Consider the following 22,174-nt stretch of genomic DNA (forward strand, 5'->3'; position numbering starts at 1 on the left):
GGACGAGGGTGGTCTGGGGAGGAGCACTGTCCCTGTCCTGGAGGACACGGTGTCCAGTGTTCCGTCGGGAGCATCCTCGGAGGCGCCAGGTGAGCGTTCGAAGTCCCCCGAGTATACAGTGCTCACCTCAGAGCACGGCCTGCCGCTGGACCCGCTGCCACCCAGGCCCTCCGTGTCCTCGCTCTCGGTGGGGACACCCTCGTCTCCAGCCCCAGAGGTGGCCGCACTCTGAGATGCCAGGCTCTGCGGCTGGGGACGCCCTGGCCCTCCCAGCTGAGCAGGAGCAGCTGCCTGGGCCGCAAGGCTGCTGCCTGAGGGCTTCTCTCCGCTGGCACCGGCTCCCTGAGTGTAGGGCGACAGAGGGACAGGAAGGTGGCTTGGGAGACGGGAGACGAGCATGCAGCAGGTGCCACACCCAGGCCAACAAGGTGGAGCGTGCCCGTGATCCCAGCACTCGGAGGCTGAGGCAGGAGGATCACAAGTGCAATCCCAGCCCAGGCGGCTTGGTAATGCAGAGACCCTGTTGTGTGGGGTGTAGCTCAGGGTGAGAGCGTGCCTGGCACACCTGAGGGCTGCTTCCAGCTCCGGCACCAGAGCAAAAGGATGGAAGGGGAGACAGGGAAGGGAGGAAAGGGCAGTACTTACTTTCCGTTCCAAGTCTGATTTCTCACTGACGGCTGGAGCCAGATCCTCAAGTGACAAAATATTGATCCTAAAATCTGTAAATGAATGATGAATTTCCCAGTTGAACTGCGTTCTCACTACATGTTTAGAAAGGCTGGAAGCTACGCGCTGTGCTCAGAGGCCCACACAGGCCGGCCCCTTGTTCCCCGAGTGGCTGTCGGGTGACCACCTGCTCTTCCTGCCGGGGACAACACAGTACCGGTGAGGCTGCTGTCGCCATCGCTGTCGTCGGGCCCCATGGCACTCCTCCGCGGGGAGCAGGCGAGCGGGCTGGGCACCGCGGTGCAGGACGCCGACTCGGCCGAGGTGCCCGAGGTGGAGAGTGACACCATGCGGGGGGCGTGGGTCTGTGGGGAGAGGACTCTGTGAGGACCCTGGACGCTGACCCTGAGGCCGGCGGGCTCAGCTTTTGAGCAGGCTTCACACCGGGAAGAACTCTGCTGAGCCAGGATCTGATCCTACTTGGGTGAAAACAAAAAGGGAGAAATGATTGAGCTCGTCGTAGCCTAAGTATGTGGGGTGTCAGGGTTCAGCTCTGAAATGGTGTTTGGACTTGGAGCCTGGATGAGGGTGGGTTGCGGGCGTGACCCGGGAGGGTCCCCGGCTCCTCCCTCTGCTTCTTGCCTACCACAGGGTGAGCACCCTTCCTCCACTCAGGCCCTCTGCCATACCTGCTTCTGCCTCGGATCCAGCTAACCATGGACTGAACCCACTGGAAACTGCGACAAATAAACTTCTCCTCCTGTAAGTTGTAGGTGTTGGGTATTTTGTCCCCAAAATGGAAAAGCTGACTGATAGAGAAAAATGGTGCTAGAAATAGGTTATGGCTGAGTCAGTCACCTATCGGCTGGCTTAGAAGCTTTTGGCACTTATTTGCATGTGGTATTGGGGAAGGTTTGGAGATCCTGCCTGGAGAAGCAGCCCTAGAAAGCCTTAAGCCAAGCTTTATTGGAGATTCTGGTTGAGCTCAGAAGACCAGAATGCTGATAGGAATGTGCACAGTAAAGGCCAGGCTCAGGAGGTTTCAGATGGGAAGGGTTATACTGGCAAATGGACAGACGAGAGGCCATGTGTGTGGTCCACATTTTGCCCCAGTCCTAAGACTATATGAGGATGAATTTAAACCTGGTGCACAAATTGATATGGTAGAGGAAATTTCAAGGCACCCCAATGTTCAAGCTGTGCCATGGGTGCTCCTGGCTGCTTGTAGCCAGAACTACTGTGAAAATCAGGAGAAAAAAGCAGAGCTAAGCTGGGTGTGGTGGCACATGCTTGTGATCTCAGCACTGGAGAGGCTGAGGCAGGACGATCATTTTGAGTTTGAGGTCAGCTGGGGCTACATAGTGAGTTTAAGGCCAACCTGAAATACAGAGTGAGACCCTATCTCAAAAACCTAAAGAAGTAGATAGATATAGAAGCAGAGCTGAATGATCTGAAGTTTGCCATTTCATCAGAGAACAAGCACCTGGAAAGTTGAGGCCTTTAAGAACATGACTGTTGCCAGGGATTTTGCACAGTGGAACCTGCTTTGCAAGTGCAAGGTCCTGAGTTTGATCTCGGTACCAAAAGAAAAAGAACATGATGGTTGAAAAGATTAACATTAAAAAGAATCCAAGTACTTTGCATCAGGACAATCAGAAAAATGGCTTGAAGGTACCTCAGGAATTGGTCAGACTCTACCCTTTGGAGGATAAAGAGTAGAAAAGGTTAAATTTGAAAATTAGAAAATTTGGGCCAGGGATTTAGCTCAGTGGTGCTGCACCTGCCTTGCAAACACAAGGTCCTGAATTCAAACCCTGGTACCAGAAAAAAAGACAGAAAGAAAACTAGAAAATTTGAAATTTGAAGTTTTGCTTTGAGAAGAGAGCCCCAGGACATCCTATTCAGGGCCAACCAGGGAAGGATTCCCCTGAGTTCATCCACCCAGGCCTCCAGAGGCCTCTGCAAACATGGTCCAAGGGGGTCTGGCTACTGCTCCAGCTGGCAGCAGACCTCGGTGTTATCCATGTGGCACTGGTTTCGGTACATGCAGAATGCAAGCATTGTGCGGTCAGGGAGGCTTCCATCCGGATTTCAGAAGGCGGCCGGGAAGCAGGCCCAAGAGAAGGCAGCGTCTGAAGCTGAAGGTGCAGTGCAGACCCCAGAAGTTTGGAGAAGTGGGGAGTGGCTAAGGAAAGACACTGGCCACAAGCAAAGCTACCCTAAGAGAAGCCACGAGGGCTGCAAACTGGCAGTGCCAGGGGCCAGGGCCACCAGGGCCACCGCAGCTCCTATCTCCCCACAGCTTGCCCAGGCCCTGGACATGGAGCTGCAGGGTGTAATGCTTGCCCCATGGTCCTGGTCTTGCTTGGTTCCACTCCTTTCTATCCACCTATTCCTCCTTTTGGACCGGGAGCTGTGCCCTGCAGCTCTTGTGTAGGACGGTATTTAACTTCCCCACTGTCCAGGGCAGGCGCTCAGCCATGTCGGCCGTGGGTCTCGGAGGAGATGGAACTTGGACTTTTTGGCAGTGCTGGATGGTTGAGAACCTGGCAAAGCTCAGAGATGGGCTAAGTGCATTCTGTATGGAGATGCACATGAGTCTTCTGGGGGCCAGGGCAAGAGCAATATGGTTTAGATCTGAGCCAGGCCCAGGGTCTGGGTGTGCAGACAGGCCTGGCTGGAAGTGGTCCCTAGGGTGTGGCTGGAAGGAGGAATTCTTTTTTTTTTTTTGTACCAGGGATCAAACTCAGGAGGTCCTTGCACTTGCGAGGCATGTGGCGGAACAACTGAGTTAAATCCCCAGCCCGGAAAGGAAGAATTCTTGTCCCAGATCTTCTCCCTCACCCAGGGGGACACACTGCCCCACCCAGCCCGCCTGTCAGCCTTGCAGCTCCGCCTAGGAGCCTTATGTCTAATTAGGTTCCTATCTTTATCACTAATGTATTAATCTATTTCATAGTGCTAGGAATGGAACCCAGGGCCTTTTGCCCTGAGCTGCATCTCCAGCCCTCTTTTTAATCTTTGAGTCAGGGTCTGGCTGAGTCGCTAAGGTACCAAGCTGAGGCTTGGACTTGTGATCCTCCTGCCCCAGCCTCCCTGAGTGCTGGGATTGTAGGCCTGTGCTACCACGCTTGGCTAATCATGCTTCCACATGACAGCATAAGGAAGCCTCCATGAGTCCTTCGCTCACCTTTCCAGAAGGTGGCAGAACCCACTGAGTGCCAAGAGGGCAGGGCACCCTGCTCCAACTCAAGGCCCTGACCTGGGGACCTCTCCACCTATCTTTCTGTGTCCTTTAAAATGTCCTCTGCTCGGTGTGCAGCCCAGTGATGAATGTATGCCTAGTATGTGCAAGGTCCTGGGTTCCATTCCCAGCACTGCACAAGATAAAACACGCTTTATAATAAACCAGTGACGTCAGGAAGTGTAACCCGGAGTTCTCTGGGCTACTCTAACCATGTAATTGAGCCTGAAGAGGAGGTTGTGGATCTGGGTGTGGTGGTCACGCCTGTCATCCCAGCACTCAGGAGGCTCAGGCAGGAGGATCACCACAAGTTGGAGGCCAGCCTGGGCTACGTCCTGTCTCAAAACACCAAAAACAAACCGACAAACAACAAAAACACAAGGTGAAGCCTTACCGAGGGCGTTGCTGTAGGTCCCGGCTGGCTGACCTTACTGCCAGGCAGCCCCAGCTGGCCGCTCGCTTCTCTGGAAGGCTCCGCCAGGCTCCCCAGCAAGACTTGCATCTCCTCTTCATCACTGTCCCGAGAATTCAGCTTCCTGGCTGGGCCCCCTCGCCGGGACACGCGCGGCATCCCCTCCGTGCCACGCTGAGTGTCTGGAGCCCTGTCCCCCACAGCCGGTCCCTTGGTCTTCAGGAATCTCCTGCCCTCCGCACCTGGCGCTGGGCTCTCAGCCGTGGAGGCCTCACGGGCTCGTGTCTGGAAGGTCCCCGGCACCTCCCGTGACAGGGGCTTGTTAGTGCCCCCGTGGGCCACGTCCTCTCCCTTCTTGGGGTCTGACTCCGTGTCCCGCTGTGTTGCACATGCCTTCGCCCGGCTCAGGATCTTGCTTTCCATCTGGGCCACCTTCCGGAGCACTGCACTGGCCCGGACCCGTGACCCAGTAGCCATGGCGGTGTTGGTGGCCAGGGCGGTGGCGGGGGACCCGCCCGAGCTCAGCCAGGGCCCCCTCCCCTGGCCCGAAGGCTCTGGGGCGCTGAAGAGCTTCACACCCCTGCTTTGGTCTCGCTTTATGAACCTGCTAGCCGTAGGGGCTGCCTGGGCAGGGCGTCTGTGCAAGATTGGGTCTCCCATGCCCTCCATCCAAGGAGGCTCACTGGAGGCAAAGGCACCGCAGCTGCTTTTCCTCACAGATGCCAGCCTAGGGACAAAAGAAGACAGTGCATCGGAAGGAAACCTGAGGTTGGTAGCGTGCACCCCAGGGCCCCAAATCGAGACCACAGTGCGCACTCAGCTCTCAGCACAGCTAGCGTCTGCGGAGGCCCAGCTGAAACCAGACTGCCAATTCCCATTTATTCTGGCCGGGCTGGGGGCTGGGGCCTATTTTTTACTTTGTTGGTTTTGTTTCGTTCTTTGAGGCAGGGTCATGCTAGGTAATCTAGGCGACTTGAGATCCTCCTGCCTTAGCCTTCCGAGAGTACTGAGATTACAGGCATGCGACACCACACCCACCCAGCTTTGTTCATCTTTTCAAATTTTGAAATCCCTGTAAATTTTTTTAAATTTTTCTTTTATTGGCTGGGAGTGGTAGCATATGCCTGTAATCCCAACACTTGGGAGGCTGAGGCAGGAGGATTGCTAGTATGAGGCCAGCCTGTACTATACAGTGAATTCAAGGTCAGCCTGAATGGCATAGTGAGACCCTATCTGAAAAAGAATTATTTTATTAGTGCGTGTTTGTGATATACAGTAATCACAGTGTGGGCAGAGAGAGGAGGGAGAGAGCAAGCGAGGAGAATGAAGACCTGTTCTGTCCGTGTGCCGACTCCTGGGGAGGAGTGATTACTCTGGACTGCAACCATGCAACATTCAGAGTAAAATATTTAAAACATACACTCTTCTAGAGGGGCTGGTATATAGCATCTGGATTTTTTTTTTTACGGAAATTGACCTTCATTTGTTCACTAAAGTCTTTCATTTCCGACACAAAGTAACAACGTAGTGCAGAGCACCCCGGGGTATCTGGCTCTTTTTAACCGCCCCTGTTGCCTCCGCCTTCTCCCAGGTCCCCTTACTCTGTGCCCTGGCATGAGTGAGGGCTTCTCTGAGGAACCGCAGTAACCCTCACTGTGCACAGAGCGGGAGGTCACTCACGAGTCATCTGCCAAGCTTTCAGAGAGTGACAAAGACTTTAGCCAGGCCAGGTGGCCAAGGACTGTCACCCTAGCACTCCGGGGGGCTGAGGCATCTGAGCTCAGCGAGACCCTGTCTCAAACTAGAAACCGTAAAAAGGGACTGCGAATGTAGCTCAGTACAACACCCTGGGTTCAACCCCAGTAAAAAAACTCTTTAAAGATTAAAAAGAAAGAAAGAAAACGTGCATGCGTATGTGTCTCTAGACAGCTCAGGAAGCAAGGGACGCGGGGACAGGCTCATCCCCTCGGTGGCGGGAAAGTTCCACGCTGGATCGTCGAGATCCAAGCGCGTTTGTAAATTCACCAAAAATAAGGGAATCCTACGCTTACAAGAGAGCGGGGAGCGGGACAGGTAAAAGAACAGCAAAGAAGCTGTTGAAATTACACAAATGACACTGACACGCGGCGCCCCTCAGTCGGTCTGGGTCTTCTCCCCGTCCCTGAAACAATGAGGAAACTGAGGCGCGGGCCGCCCTCCCGCAGGCCCTCTTAGGCCCGGATCCCGACCGGACCTCGTCCTCCTCCCAAGCATCCTACCCTGAATGGATCGCAGCCTCGAATTCCGGTCTCGGGGTACCGTTGCCCCGGCAACCGCGCCAGGGAGGAAGCGACTACATCTTCCTGCGTCCGTATGGCCCCGGGGACCAATGGCGCTTCAGGTAACAATCGCGGCACATCATGGGGGTAGTAGCTCAGGGCGCTCCCAGAGAGTCTCTCGCCAATGGTCTCTTCGGTCATAATCGCGAGGAGTCACGGGACTTGTAGTTTCAGGGCGGCCCCGGCATGCACCGCGCGAGGACCGGGGGGGGGGCGTGTGCCATAGCGATCCATGTCATAATCGCGAGGCGTCACGGGAGTTGTAGTTTTTGGACGTCCCGGCTCGCTCCACAGACCGCTGGGCGCAAAGGGGCTTTACTGGAGCGCCCCGATCCCGATGGCGTGGGTTCGCGTATCGCTCTGGGCCTTGTGCGCGCTCCGCGTGGCGCTGGCCACTGTGTTCTTCCAGGAGGAATTTCTGGACGGAGGTGATGGGCGACACCTGGGTCCCCGCCCCACCCCCGCATTTGCCCTCGGTGCTCTGACCGGTGTTGTCCCCGCAGAGCGCTGGAGGAACCGCTGGGTGCCGTCCAACGACTCCCGTCTCGGCCACTTCCGACTGTCGTCGGGGAAGTTTTATGGTCACAAAGAGAAGGACAAAGGTCAGTGTAGACTCCGGAGAAGCCGAGCCAGGGCTATATCACCACAGCACGCATGCATTCATTCATGTTTTATTTCAGCGGTACTGGCATCGAGCCCGAGCCCACGGGCCCCCTACCGCAGAGCATCTTGCCGGCACTACCCACCCCCGTACCCATATCTGTCTTCAGACAGAGCCGCTAAATTACCCAGGGACTCGAACTTGAGATCCTCCTGCCTCAGCCTCCCTCAGTGCTGCGATTACAGGCACAGAGCACACTTTGAACGCATGTAAGACACATCCCCAGCACCCCTCGCTGTTTCTCAGGGAGGCCACCAAGACACAAACAGGATTTTCTTTGCTTTGTGTTTTGTTTTCTTCTTTCTCTGCTCTTCCCAGGTTGTCCATAGGTACTCAGTCAGAGGAGTCTGGGGACCACAGGCCTCACCTCCTCAAGTCTGAGCCGGGCTCAGGCAACTTAGTGATCTCGCGAGACCCTGTATCGAATAAAAGGGTCAAGATGAGGTGCAGTAAGAAAGCCCTGGTTCTGTCCCTAGGAACAAACAAACCACAACACTTCTGTGGCATGAAGAAAAACAGTGACGAGAATTATAGAATGGGAGAAAACCTTTGCTAGCTTTGCTTTTGACACCGAATTAATAATATCAAGTATATATGAAGAACTCCAAAATACATCAAAAACTCTCCAAGAAAATAGCCCAATGAATAAACGGGCAAATGAATTCAACGGACACTTCTCAAAAGAAATACAAATGGCCAATAAGTACATGAAAAAGTGTTCCACTATCTTTAGGGAAACGCAAATCAAAATTGTTGAGAGTCCGTGTGTCCCCAAGAAGAACGGCTCCTGTCGAGAATCCAAAGGCAGCTGGGTGGGCACTCTGGGGGCTGAGGGGCAGGAGGAGCGCAAATCCCCTCAGCCAGTTTCTCTTCACTGTCCTTCCACGCCCCCTCCATCGTGACCTCATGACTGTAGCCCAGGCCGGCCTCGAATGTGAGACGATCCTCCTGCCTCAGCCTCCCGAGTGCTGGGATCATAGGCGTGCACTACCACACCCAGCCAGGAATGCCCAAATTTAACAAGAACAAATTTGTCCCCCAGGCCTGGAGGAGCACAGGTCGGAGGCCATCCTGGACAATTTAGCAAGTCGTTGTCTCAAAAATAAGGTTTTATTTTGTTCATTTAGTACTGGGAATCAACCTGAGGGCTCACTAGCACTGAGTGTGCCGCCTGGTCTTGCTCAGTTGCCTGGGTGGGAATCGAACTTGCGATCCTCCTCTAAGATTGCAGGTGAGCACCCTGGGTAAAAATAAAATTTTAAAGAGGGCTGGGCGTGCAGTACAGCGGCAAACCCTTACCCAGCATGCACGAGTGCTGGATCCCAGCCCCAGCACCACTGCAGCACGCTCAGCTGGCGCGCTCTGAAGCACAGAACATGCGGTGTGAGGGTCGAACTGTGTGGAGGAGAGCCGGGAGGGGTGGGCGCTGTGCAGTAAGCAGCGGGTCATAGCAAGTGGTCCGGACTTCTGCTGTGGAGGGCAAAAGGACCGGTGTTTAATCCTAGCACTTGGGAGGCCGAAGCAGGAGGATCACTGTGAGTTCCAGGCCAGCCTGGACCACACAGTGAGATCTTGGTTAAAACAAACAAAGAAACAACAAAGACAATGTACCAATCCCGGGACCCCTCCGCCTGCAGGTCTGCAGACCACGCAGAACAGCCACTTCTACGCCATCTCTGCTCGCTTCCGGCCGTTCAGCAACAAGGGCCAGACGCTGGTGCTGCAGTACACGGTAAAGCACGAGCAGAAGATGGACTGCGGCGGCGGCTACGTGAAGGTCTTCCCGGCCGACCTGGACCAGAGGGGCCTGAACGCCAAGTCCCCGTACTACATCATGTTCGGTGAGCACAGCCAGGCCCGGCAGTGAGGGCCCCGACCCCTGGTGTCCACGCTGTTCCCTCTACCCCATGCAGCCGGACGTCCTAACCTGAACCTGACACCCAGCGCACTCTCAAATCTGAAACTGTCGGGGCCCAGAGTCGGGGTTGAACCCGGGGCCTGGGCCAGGTTAGGCCAACACTCCGGCCCTTAAGTGTTTTCAAGGCCAACGTGACACTCAGAAAATGGGCCTGGTGGCCGCACCTGGGATCCCAGCACCCTGGGAGGGAGGCTGAAGCAGGAGGATCACAGGGGTAAGCCCAACTTAAGCAATTTCACAACTTAGTGCGACCCTGTCTGAAAAAATAAAAAGGGCTGGGGACATAGCTCAGTGCCAAGGCCCTGGGCTCCATCCCCAGTACTGCAATAAAAAAATTAATATTTAAAATGTTTCTGCAGTTCTAACCCACAGTGAACTCCATGTGCTCCAGCAGCTCTGCCCAGGTGGGTGGCTCAGCTCTGGCCTCTGGTCTATGGGGCGCTGAGGAGGGAGAGGAAAAACACATCCAGGGGGGCTTCCCACATGGGCCTCGTGTCACCCTAGGACCTGCTTATAGAGAAGGAAGCCAAGGCTGTGGCCTAGAGTCAGGTCAGCCCAGCGCCACGTCTGCCAAGTCCCCAGGCAGAATTTCTTTTGGTCTTTTGAGGTAGGATCTCATTTTTGAGACAGGGTAGCCTAGGCTGGCTTCGACCTCTCCAAGATCCTCCAGCCTCAGCCTCCCCAGTGCTGGGATGACAGATGTGCACCACCACACCTGTCTGCTGTAAGTACCAATTTAACACTCAGCACTGGGAGTGGTGTCACTTGCTCATCATCCCAGCAGTCAGGAGGCTGAGACAGGAGGATCACAGGGAGTTCCAGGCCAGCCTGGGCTGTATAGCAAAATCTTGTCTCAATAAAACAACCACCATAGGGTTAGGTGTGCAGCTTAGTGGTGAGCGCTTGCCTGGAATTCATGGGCTCCATCCCCATACTGCAGAAGAAAACACCACACACACACACACACACACACACACACACACAGAGCCCTTAAATTTTGAATGGAACTCTAGATTGTACCACCAATCAGAGCCTGTATCCTGATCATAATCTGTCTCATGCCTGCAATCTGGATTTATCATTAAGGACAGGATAGGCTTGGTGGCACACACCCATCATCCTAGCACTCTGGGAGGCTGAGGCAGGAGGGTGGCAAGTTTGAGCCCAGCCCAGACAACTTAGCAACTTAGCCAGACCCTGTCTCAACTTTAAAAAGAAAAAAGGGGATTGGGGATGTAGCTCAGTGCCGAGGCCTTGGCTTCCATCCGCGGTTCTGAAAAAACTTAAAACACACACACACACACACACACACACACACACACACACGCGGTGCTGACGTGTACTCTGTCAGACAGAGGTAAGTGATTTCTACCCATTCACTGTCGCTCCCTGGGCAGAGCAGCCGCAGGAGGCCCAGGCAGCACCTCCTCTCTCCTAGGGCAGCGGTGCCTCCCTGTGCCCTTGGAACACGCAACCAGGCCTAGGGGCCGCCCAGGTGGCATCAGGCCTGCCCCCTCCTAATGTGGGGCCGGGCAGAGGCCAGAGGAGGACCCGACAAGGGTCTGCAGCACACTTGAGGCCAGCGGGCGGGTCGTCTGTGGTGGAGCCGGGGAAGGGGTGCTGATGGCTGCTTCGTGTTTGTAGGGCCGGATATCTGTGGATTTGATCTCAAGAAAGTTCATGTTATTTTACAATTCAAGAATGAGTATCACGCAAACAAGAAATTCATCAAGTGTAAGGTAACTGCTCTCCTATTCAGAGGAGTGATTGCTTCTTTTTTTTTTTTCTTCTCTTTCCTTCCTTCATTTCTCCCCCACTTTTTTTTCTGAGATGGAGACTCCCTACATTCCCCAGGCCTGGCCTCAGACTCCTGGGCTCCTCCTGACTCAGCCTCCTGGGCAGCTGGGCAGGGGGTGCCACACGGTGCCCAGCTGGTACTCACTCTTGCCTGTGACTCGTGGGAGAGCTGGCTGTGCCAAGGTGACTGAGCCCAGGGCAGCTGGGCTGCTGCCGCTCTGCTGTCGGAATACCCACCCACCTGGCAGAGGCCTCTGTCACCATCCCATGCACGGTGGCACTGTGCGGAAGAGCATTCTGGGGAAATCACACAACCCTCAGACCCCAGCACATACGTGGCAAGACTTCCTTTTTGTGGGCTGGGGATTTAGCTCAGTGGTTCTGCTGCCTGCCTCCCAGGTGCTGGGATTGTAGACATGCACCACCATGCCTGTCTCCTGCTGTTTTACTCTGGAAGCCCATGGAAAAACATTTTTGTTCTTGGTACTAGGGATTGAACCCAGAGCTTTCACACTGAGCTACATTCCAGTCCTTTTGTGTTTTTCCATTTGAAGCAGGATCTCACTAAAGTCACCAAATTGCCCAGACTGGTTTGAACTTGGAACTCTCCTGCCTCAGTCTACAGTACGCCAGGTTACAGGCAGCACCACCACTCCTGGCAAAGAAGGGCTTTAAAGGATCAGTGGGTCCCGCTGCACACTGTGGTTGGCCCAATACCCCAGCCCGTGGGGCAACGGCAACCTTGTGCTTGTCCGTGCGTCTGCACAGCTGGTCCTGATCGGTTCTGGACACACAGGTGCTGCAGAGCTGGTCACAGCAGCCAGGACGAGGTCCCCAAGGTCGCAGGCCCTGGGCCGTGATGGCCCAGACTCGTGCTGCCACAGGGCCCGCCACTGGGGCCTCGGAGGACAGCTGTGTCACCCACAGGGGCAACCGACTGCAACACTTTCCTGGGATGGGAGGTCACCTGCCTGTTAATAAAAGCTGCTGACCTGTGATCCCAGCACCTGGAAGGCTGAGGCAGGATGGTCGTAAATTCAGGGCCAGCTCGGGCTCCATAGCGAGACCCTGTCTAAAAACAAGGGACAAACAAAGAGAAGCCCTGGCTGTTCAGAGGTGGGACGTGGAGGTGGTGAGAGGGGACAGGAGGCTCTGAGGCTGAGGCGCTATGGGTGCAGATCCCAGGAGAGGGCGAAGTCCAGGTGTGGCTCTGTGGTGAGGCCAGGGTCCCAGCCCAGCACTGCAGACAGAAAAAAAAAAAAAAAATCAGAATTCGTGGGCACTGCAATGTGTGGAATTCGAGAGCCAGGATGCTGTCGATGGCCGCAAACAGCACCACCAGGCACTGGAAAGGGACTGCAGGCCAGGAAGGGCTGGGAGTCCAGGACATTGCTGGATGCTGAGTCTGAAGTGCAGACCGGTGGTGGGGGTGGCAGACACCGGGTTTGGAAGCTTCTGCACATACGTGGGACAGGATGTCAGCACCCAGGAGGCCAACAACCTGGGGTGATGGACCCCAACTTATAAATTGAAAAAGGGCAGCCAGGTGTGTGATCCCAGCACTAGGGAGGCTGAGGCAGGAGGATCACCACAAGTCTGAGGCCAGCATGGGCTGCATAGTGAGTTCAAGGCCAGCCTGAACTGCATAGTGAGACCCTGTCTCAAAAACAAGGAGAGGAGGAGCTAGGCATGGTGACATTTACCTAGAGAGGAGACCAAGGCAAAAGGGTGGCAGGTTCCTAGAGAGACCCTGTCTTAGAATTTTTTAAAAAGAGCCAGAGATGCAGCTCAGTGTTGCAAATAAAAAAACCTGAGCCAGGTGTGGTGCTGCACGCCTGTCATCACAGCACTCAGAAGGCTGAGGCAGGAGGATTACCGAGAGTCTGAGGCCAGCCTGGGAAGTGGCTCTGGCTGGTGTGAGGGCAGCAGCTGTACCCTGCATCACACAGGTGGGACAGAAGAGACCACTGCCCACAGCTCCAGAGCCCAGTTTGGCTTTTCCAAGGACAGGAAGCCACTGCAGTGCCCATTAGGGTCCCGTTGAGCAGGCTGGGCTGTTTGTTGACTCTCTCGTGTCCCAGACCTGTGGCTTCCCAGGACCGGCAGAGGGGCCTGCCTGTCTGCGATGTGCACTGGATGCTCTTCCCTGGGAAGCAGGTGTGTTCAGAGCAGACGTCACTTTGTTGCCTTTGGTTTTCTGTTTTGTTTTTGTGTTTTTCTGCAAGGCAGGGCCTCACTATGGAGCCCAGGCTGGCCTTGAAGGTCTTAGTGACCCTCCTGCCTCAGCCTCCAGAGTTCTGGGATCACAGGCGTGCGCCTCCACGGCTGACTTTTCTTCTCATTTCTCCATGAGACTGCCGAGTGCGAGCTTCACACGGCCTGTGTGGACCTGCAAGGGTTTCACTGAACCTTCTGTCCCTCTTGCGTGCAGGTGGACGGCTTCACGCACCTCTACACGCTGATCCTGAGGCCAGATCTGACTTACGAAGTGAAGATCGACGGCCGGTCCATCGAATCGGGCAGCATCGAGTATGACTGGCAGTTGACGTCGCTGAGGAAAACCGAGCAGGCAGTGGCTTCCCCAGGCTCGGAGCGGGCGAAAGCAGGAGCAGGCCAGGCGCGTGTCTGGGACGTGGGATTCGGGCCTCCGGTGCTGCGCAATCGCTGCACGGGAAGGGGACAGACGTCTCCTGACAGTGGCTGTCTCTCTAGAGTGCAGCACTCAGCCTAGTCACTCAGCCACGTGCGGCCACATGTTGCAGAAGGGTTCTCTCACATTTGACACGGGAACGGGAACGCATAGGGTTTTGTTTCATTTTTGTTACTGGTTTGTTTTTGTTCTGGGTTTTTTTTGGTGGGGGGGATCGAAATCAGGACCTTGGGTTTATGAGGAGGGCGCGGTGCCACTGAGCCAAATACCCCCCTCCTGTTTGTTTTTTGAGACAGAGTCTTGCTATGTAGTCCAGGCCGGCCTTGAACTCACTGTGTAGCACAGGTGGCCTCAAACCCTTGGGCTATCCTCCTGCTTCAGCCTCCCAAGTGCTGGGGTTACAGGTGTGTTCCCCACACCTGGCACATAGGATTTTTCTTTTTGGTTTGTTTTTTTGAGACAGGGTCTCACTATGTAGTTGAGACTACCAAGAATTCACTGTGTGGGGCTGGGGATTTAGCTCAGTGGTGACGCTGCCTGCCTCACAAGCACAAGGATCCAAGTTTGATCCCTGGTACTACAAAAAAAAAAAAAAAAAAAGGAAAATAAAAGAATTCACTGTGTAGCCCAGGCTGGTCTCGAACTCACAGTGATCCTCCTGCCTCAGCCTCCCGAGTGCTGGAATTACAGGAGTGCACCACCACACTCGGCTGGCAGATAGGATTTTTAAATGAATTTTTTTTCTTTTTTTTTTACTTTGTCAGTGTGCTAAAGTTGGATGGAGCCCAGGGCCTCCTGCATGATAAGCAAGCACCACACCTCAGACCTAAGCAGTGCTTTCTTAATAAAAAGATAATGTGTGGCCGAACTTTTACAAATATATTACTTGGGCCTGGGGATTTAGCTTAGTGCTGTGGTGCCTGCCTTGCAAGCGCAAGGACCAGAGTTTGACCCTGGTGCCACACAGAAAAAATTATTTATTAAAATTTGTTACATATGGAACTGTACTCAGTGGTGAGCACTGGCTAGCACGCATGAGGCCGGGTTCCAGTCCCTGCACACACGCCTGTAATTCCAACACTTGGAAGGCTGAGGCAGGAGGATCGCCACAAGTTCAAGGCCAGCCTGAGCTACATAGTGAGACCCTGTTTCCAAAAAAAAATAAAAAAGGTGCCGGGCATGGTGGCGCACGCCTGTCATCCCAGCACTCAGGAGGCTGAGGCAGCAGGATCTCTGTGAGTTCAAGACCAGCCTGGGCTACATAGTGAGTTCCAGGTCAGTCTCAACTACGTAGTGAGACCCTGTCTCAGAACATCCCCCACAAAAAAGTATTTGTTATTTTAAAATAAAAAGACCCTTTTTTGGGGTTGGAAGTCCAGGGACAGGGTGGCAGCGGCCTCACTCGTGCAGGTCCCCTGGGAGTCAGGTGGTCCCCCTGCCCCACACGCCCACGGAGACAATGCAGTAATCACTGCCGCGTCACCAGCTCCAGGGACCGGAAAGGTTCATCAGCGCTCATCTCCTCTCAGAGCTCTCAGACCAGGGAAGTAGGAGGCAGGCAGCCTACTAACAGCATCCCTGGGGGAGATGCTCACCCGGCAGGAGGAGAAGCTGCGGCCTTCTATCCCCTCCTGTCCACGCCCCGTGTGACCCCACTTCCTCCCCAAGCCCTGCCTCCTTAAGGTCCCAGCGCCTCCGCAGCTTTTTTTGGGGGGGGTAACGGGAATCGAACTCAGGTCCTTGTGCTACCCCGCAGGTTTTAACATGGGAACCTTTATCCAAACCCTGGCGCCCCCTGCAGGCCTCTGCTCGCCACACCACCACACTGGGGGTTAGGATTTAAACGCGTGGCTTTTCGGGGGACACCGTTGTGAAGTGGGTCCCTGTGCGTCTGCACTTGTGTACGAAGGGCTCGATGGTACCGCTGCGTTCTCCCACTACCCACCAGGCCCCCGGCAGATCTTCCCGTCACAGCTGCCCTTCCTGTGGGCACAGTCCGTGTGACCGTGGCAGAAAGAACAGATGCGTCGTGGGGAGTGGCCGCTAACACGTGGCATCTCCCGCGGTTCCCTTCCACCCGTGTTTCACCTTCAGCCCCCCAGCGCCAGCGTTGGGACGCGGGTCCTCCCTGTGACCCGGCACCTGGCGACGAGTCCGGGGCTTCTCTCGGGCCAGCCTGCGTTCACCAGCGCGGCAAGTGCAGGCCCCGGCTTCCCTCCACAGTTGTGCAGTAGAAGAGGGAGGCAGGGAATCCCGCTCCCAGACCCCGGCGCCTGACGGGCTGTGTCCCTGCAGGACTGGGAGAAACACTTCCTGGACGCCGGCGCCAGCAAGCCCAGCGACTGGAACAGTGAGCTGGACGGAGACTGGCCGGGGCCCATGCTGCAGAAGCCACCCTACCAGGTGTGTGCGCGCACCCACCCGACGTGCCGGGCCTGTCCTCTCCCGCTGTCCCCTGGGTGACCCACGGTTGGCTGTTGCAGGATGGCCTGAAACCAGAGGCAATGGATCAGGACCTCTGGCTCCATGAAAAGATGCCAAGTACTGGCTACCTGACTCGGTACGACCTCTCGGAATTCGAGAGCATCGGCGCCATCGGGCTGGAGCTGTGGCAGGTCACTGGGTTTTCACTCGGCTTTACTTTAAACTCTGAGTTTAGTGAGGCGTGGTGACACGCGCGTGTCACCCCAGGACTCTGGGAGGCTCAGGTAGGAGGACTGCAAGGTCAGTCATGGTGAGGCCCTGTCAAAAAAAAAAAAAAAAAACCTGAACCAAAACAGTGAAGGCCTCTTCTTCTCCCCTGCAGGTGAGGTCGGGAACAATCTTCGACAACTTCCTGCTCACAGATGATGAGAAATATGCAGAGAATTTTGGGAAGGCCACCTGGGGCCAAACCAAGGTACAGAGGATGCACGCACGACCTGTTATCCTGTTAGCACTCTCCAACTTTTATGACTCCCACACCGGAGTGTGGTGTGGGACAGCACTTGGGAGCCTGATGGGGGAACCTCCAATTGGCTTACGGCACAGGAGGTTTTCAGGGGCCTCTTTGCTTCCCAAGGAGCATACCCTGTTCATCCCTGAGGATCCCACAGCCAGACTGGGGCAGCTGGTCTCCAATGGAGGAAAGACTGGTTTCGGCTCGTGACTCTGGAGGGTTCCGTCCATAGTCAGCCACAGGAGGGGATACATCCTTCCCACTGGGCTGAAATCAAGATGGGTGCAGGCTGTGGAAACCACAATCCACTCCTGGCGTTCCCTGCGTCGTGGCCACATCGTGCTAACCTCTCCTCCAGTGTCACACGGTCTGCTCTTGTTGTCCCCGTGTGTCAGATCTCCTTTATCATCGCTTAGATTGGGGGTAGACGTGGGATCACTCAGCTCGATAGCCAACCTCGGTGTGGAACCTTTAAGAGGCAGGGCCTGGGAGGAGGAAGTGAGGTCACTGGGGTGTCTCTCAAAGGGCTGTTAGGTCAATGCCTTCCTCTCTGCTTCCTGGCTGCCTTGAGGGGAGCTGCTTCTGGTGTTGGGCCCCAGGCAATGGGGCTGAAACCTCCACAATCAGGACAATTTTTTTTTTTTTGGTACGGGATTGGGATCTAACTTGGAAGCTTGCTCCTGCAAGGCAGGTGCTCCTCAGAATTGATTCCCTCAGGTGTTTTGTCACAGTCATGGAAAGCTGACCAAAGCACTGTGGCGCAGACTTTGGATGTGATCACTTTCTTGCATAAGAGGCATTGGGAGGCTCTGGGAAAGAGCTGGGGTGGAACCCAGGACCTCTTGGCAGCCCCGGGGATGGACTTGTTGTCCTTAGGTGCTCTCGGTACAAGGTGACCGTGGGCTGCCTGGCCTGTGCTCTTCTTCCTCCAGGGCCCAGAGAAGGAAATGGACGACATCCTGATCAAGGAGGAGGTGACTAGAGCCCGTGAGGAGGAAGAGGATGAGCTGCTGGAGGGCAGGTTCCACAGGCCTCAGGGGCCCTTTCATGGGTTTCCCAGGCAGAACGAGCTGTAGTCCTCCCTACTGCTGCAGAGGGCAGAGGTGACTGGTAAAACTCCATTCTACTTGAATCAGCAGTTCAGAACTCAGCCTCTGTGTGCTCATTTGTTCAGTGCCCTTGAAAAGCCTCCGCTGGGGCCAGGCGTGGTGGCACACACATCTATAATGTCTATAGTCTCAGCACTCGGGAGGCTGAGGCAGGAGAGTCACCTCTAGTTCAAGGCCAGCCTGGGCTACACAGTGAGTTTAAGGCCAGCCTGAACTATGCAGGGAGACCCTGTCTGAACTCCCCACCAAAAGGACAAGCAAACTGTCCCAGGCTCCTCGGTGGGTGGGTCGCATTTTCCCCCAAAGACACCTGCCCTGGAAGGGTTCCCTCTATGGATCTGTACAGCAAAGGCACAGCATTCTCTTCTTAATCTCTCACTTTTTAAAAAATAAAAGTCGGTAAAATGCGTCTTGAGAAAGAGCACGCTGAATTTCTTCTGGCTGTAAGTCAGTAGTAATAGACATGCAGCTCTGTCACATGCCGTCCAGTTCTTTTCTTGTGGCACTGGGGCTGGAACCAAGAGCCTCTGTGTGCAACCTGCGCGCTCACCTTTGGCCGTGCTCTGAGTCCCCTCAGGGTGGCGTCTTCATGTGACATCTCTGGCACCTGAAGGTCCTGTGGGCCCCATTCATACTCGGATCATTCGGAAGACCTCCGTGCTTTTCCACCGTGTGACCCATGTCTCGGTGGCTGTCTGTCCTCCGTGAGAGAGGGTGGGATTCACTTTCCCAAATGACTCTAAGGATCATTTCACAGATTAACATTTCTCTTTGAAATAACTTGATACTCTTCTTTCCAGTACTAGAGCCTGAGTCCAGGCCCTTCACACTGAGCTGCATTCCCAGCCCTTTTAAATATATGTATTTGAGACAGGATCTTGCTAAGTCACTCACTTGCCCAGGCTGGGTTGGAACTCGCATTTCCTCCTGCCTCAATCTCCCAAGTGTTGGGATGACGGGTGTGCGCCCCCACGCCCGGCTCACATGTAGCTCTTGAGCCCTTGAGGGGTGACTCACCGGCAGAATGACTTTAATCTTACTTTGTACAGACGTTCCCTGACCAACAAGGGTTCAACTTTAGGTTTTTCATCTTTACCATGGTGGGAAAATGATATGCACTCGATAGAAACTGCACTGGGAATTTTCAGGAGAGGAGGCACACGCCTCTGACCTAACACTCAGGAGGCTGAGGCAGGAGGGTAACTGTGAGTTCAAGGCCAGCCTGGGCTCTACAGCGAGAGCCCATCTGAAATGAATGAATGAGTGAGTGACTCATGCATTCATGCAAGCTGCACTGGTAGTTTTGAAGTTGTTCTGTTCGCAAGCCAGCGGCATGCGTGGTGTCCTCTTGGAAATGCCAGGTTTGCCTAGCGTCAGTGAGCCTCAACTTCTGGTCAGTCCCAGGATCACCTGGGTGAATGAACCGCAGCCTACAGTGCCCTGGGCTGTAAAGGAAGACATTTAGCCGGTTAGGTGGATTCCGGCCCCGCCTCTCCCCTCTTTTCTTCCTTTTTTCTTTCCGCAGCCCTGGGATTGGCCAGGGCCTTTGCACTGAGCTGCATCCTCAGGCTTTTTTATTTTTATTTTGGTTTTCTGGAGACATGGCCTTGCTGGATAGTCCAGGCTCTCCTGGAGCTCCACGGCGATCCTCATGCCTCAGCTTCCCAAGTGCTGGGATGACGGGTGTGTGCCACTGCTCCCAGCTTGGTATTTTCAGCACTCTTGCTTGTAATCCCGTATTCAATATTTCTGTTTGAAACACTCGGAAGGATTTTGCTCTTCTGTGGGAACTCAGACCACGGCACTGGCTGCAGTCAGGAGCCCCGCCTCCCCCCGGATGGCCTCAGAACCTCAAATCCTCCACTCCTGGGCTCTCTGGCTTCCCTGCATCCCAGGTCACTCTGCTGGAATACAGATCTGACCGCGCTCAGGACCATGGGGGCGTCTCGCTGATTTCCTTGCAGGGAGACCCCAAGTCCATGCAGCACCCAGGCCTTGTCTTCTAAAACAGTTTCTGCGTAGGGGCTGGGGATGTGACTCAGTGCTGCCATGCCTGCCTGGCAAGTGCCAGGGCCTGGGTTCAATTCCTGGTACCAGGAAAAGAAAAATTTGTGCAGTACATGTTTGTGGATATACTCCTTATGGGGAGTGGGTTACACAGGCACATTGCGTCCTTCCTTTCTTTGAAGCAAAGCCTCTCAGTACATTTTAGATATACATAATGATAACATTCATCAGAAAGAATTTTATTTAGTTATTTTTTTGAGGCAGGGTCTCCTTTTGTAGTCCAGGCTGGCCCTGAACTCACTATGTAGCCCAGGGTGGTTTTGAGCTTACTTCGATCCTCCGGCCTCGGGGATCACAGGCACGCACCGGCACACCTGGCCATCAGAATCTGTAGCATACATTACGTCTTGATCATCTTTCTTTCCCTTTCCCACCCATCTTCCCCACCCCCAGATCCCCTTCCGGTCTCCAAAAAGCCTTCCTCCCTGTTTTCTATTCATTATTTTGTTCTTTGGTCACACTTTACTTTGAGTTTCTCCTAGGAGAGCCATCATTTGATACTTAATCTTCTGTGTCTGGTTTATTTCTCTTAACATTATGGTCTCAAGCTGCTTCTCTTTTCCTACCCGTGACTCAAGTTTACCCTTCTTTATGGCACAGTAGTGCTCCACGGTGTGAAAGCACCACATCTTCTTTTCCATCTGTTGATGGATGTACAGGCCTCTTCCAAGATTTGGCTTCTGTGAGTTGCGCTGCTGTACACATGGGCATGGGTGGGTCACTGTCATATGATGACTTTAACCCTTCTGGATGGCACTCAGGACGCAGAGCTGTGACCCAGCCTTCTCTCAAACCCGTCTCGCTCTCTGAACTCTGTGCTGTGGGGGACCTTGGTCCTCCCTCCCTGGGGTGTCCCCAGCTCTTCCTTCTCCGCGTGTACACTGCGACAGCTAAGCCTGAGTTGTCCACTTGAGTGACTGGGAGCCGCCCACTTGGCGTGTGTCTGGGAGGGCCTGGAGGTGTGGACTCGGGGACAGTATCTGGCCCCTGGCCCTTTCCTCTCTGGCACTGTCTCCTCCTCTGCTTCCTGGCTACCATGGACCGATCAGCTTGCTTCGCCTACCATGATATTGCTCCCTGGAGCCAGCCTGCTATGGACCTACCTCTCTGGAACCAGGAGTCTCCTTAGATCTAGCCTCCTCCGGGTTCTGGGAGTCCAGTGTGCTTGTGCTGTGGGAGAGCTGGTCTCTGCACACCCTTGATCTTTTTGTTTGTCTGTTTGGAGACAGGGTTTCACTATGTAGTTGAGACTAACCTGGAACTCACGATGTAGTCCAGGCTGGTCTCGAACTCATAGCGATCCTCCTGCCTCATCCTCCCCGAGTGCTGGGATTACAGGCGTGAGCCACCACGCCCGGCAAAATTGCATAATAGTTCTATGCCTGCATTTTATTTTTTTATTTTTTATTTGGTTTTTTGAGATAGGGTCTCACTATGTAGTGGAGACTGACCTGGAACTCACTGTGTATCCCAGGTTGGTCTCGAACCCAGGTTGGCGATCCTCCTGCCTCATCCTCCCCGAGTGCTGGGATTACAGGCGTGAGCCACCACGCCCAGCAAAATTGCATAATAGTTCTATGCCTGCATTTTATTTTTTTATTTTTTATTTGGTTTTTTGAGATAGGGTCTCACTATGTAGTGGAGACTGACCTGGAACTCACTGTGTATCCCAGGTTGGTCTCGAACCCAGGTTGGCGATCCTCCTGCCTCAGCCTCCTGAATGCTGGGATTACAGGTGTGCGCCACCACGCCTGGCTTATTGCATACCCTTAATCTTTGATGTCACCTCACTGGTCTGCACTGCAGCACCTGCCACCTCAGTCAGACTCGCTGGTGACTGAAGGTCAGCCCCCTGCGGACCATGGGTCACCAGGGCATCAGTTAGCAGATGCAAGGCCCTGACCCATCTACAAGGAAACCAGGTCCTCAGTGTGGGTTTCACAAATCCCCTGATGGCCCCAACACAGCCCCAGGGAGACCTCGGCCTCTAGACTGTTGTCTCCAAGGGAGAGAGCTGACCACAGATCACTGTCCTCCCATCTGCCAGCAGAGTTCTCAGCGTGTGCCAGATGGGCGAATGCCTGGGGAGAGCATTATAAATCAGTGTTCATCCAAAGGGCGCGAGAGCCACCCAGCCATGACGGTGCTGATGCGGTCCCTGTGGGACACCACGGAGGAGGCGGTGATCGTTCCGGGACACACCCCACCCAGGCTGCTGCGGTCCGCTGGGCCTTGTCCCCACTGTGGCCACCGGCAGGAAAACGTCACACGAACACGCTGTCGCGGGCTGGGGTCCCTGACGTCCTCGGTGTGAGGGCAGCGCACGGTGGCACTGTCACCAGGAGGGGGCTGGGTGCAGAGGGGCTCGAGGCGACAGCTGGGCGTGGCAGGAGG

At 54.8% G+C, this 22,174-nt stretch overlaps 2 protein-coding genes across 6 annotated transcripts in view; one reads left to right on the forward strand and one right to left on the reverse strand.

Annotated features, from left to right (window-relative positions):
- CUNH19orf44 (chromosome unknown C19orf44 homolog) overlaps nt 1-6,776 on the reverse strand; it is a 12,282-nt gene extending 5,506 nt beyond the window's left edge. Inside the window, exons 1-5 of one of the 3 annotated variants that reach the window (XM_033759495.1) lie at nt 6,581-6,774; nt 4,305-5,049; nt 884-1,031; nt 646-719; nt 312-342 (exon numbers count right to left, since the gene is read on the reverse strand). In XM_033759495.1, coding sequence (XP_033615386.1) covers nt 312-342; nt 646-719; nt 884-1,031; nt 4,305-4,991 — 940 coding nt within the window. In that variant the 5' untranslated portion in view covers nt 4,992-5,049; nt 6,581-6,774. Of the gene's footprint in view, nt 1-311; nt 343-645; nt 720-883; nt 1,032-4,304; nt 5,050-6,580 lie in introns of all 3 variants that reach the window. The other 2 variants (XM_033759496.1, XM_033759497.1) reach the window with 2 other exon arrangements.
- Calr3 (calreticulin 3) lies at nt 6,634-17,875 on the forward strand. 3 transcript variants are annotated; one of them, XM_010644316.3, is made up of 10 exons: nt 6,634-6,702; nt 7,144-7,242; nt 8,939-9,142; nt 9,579-9,623; nt 10,864-10,958; nt 13,448-13,633; nt 15,962-16,069; nt 16,150-16,281; nt 16,473-16,565; nt 17,537-17,875. In XM_010644316.3, exons 1-10 carry the CDS (start codon nt 6,675-6,677, stop codon nt 17,678-17,680), a joined length of 1,134 nt encoding a protein of 377 aa, XP_010642618.1. In that variant the 5' UTR covers nt 6,634-6,674; the 3' UTR covers nt 17,681-17,875. The 3 variants fall into 3 exon arrangements, with proteins under 3 accessions (XP_010642618.1, XP_010642615.1, XP_010642616.1); XM_010644313.3 differs by lacking the exon at nt 6,634-6,702 and adding an exon at nt 6,876-7,068; XM_010644314.3 differs by lacking the exons at nt 6,634-6,702; nt 9,579-9,623 and adding an exon at nt 6,878-7,068.
- The last annotated feature ends 4,299 nt before the right edge of the window (nt 17,876-22,174 follow it).

The sequence above is a fragment of the Fukomys damarensis genome, unplaced genomic scaffold (genome assembly GCF_012274545.1).
Source record: "Fukomys damarensis isolate Sample0158 unplaced genomic scaffold, DMR_v1.0_HiC HiC_scaffold_37, whole genome shotgun sequence".
In the NCBI taxonomy this organism is placed as follows: Eukaryota; Metazoa; Chordata; class Mammalia; order Rodentia; family Bathyergidae; genus Fukomys; species Fukomys damarensis.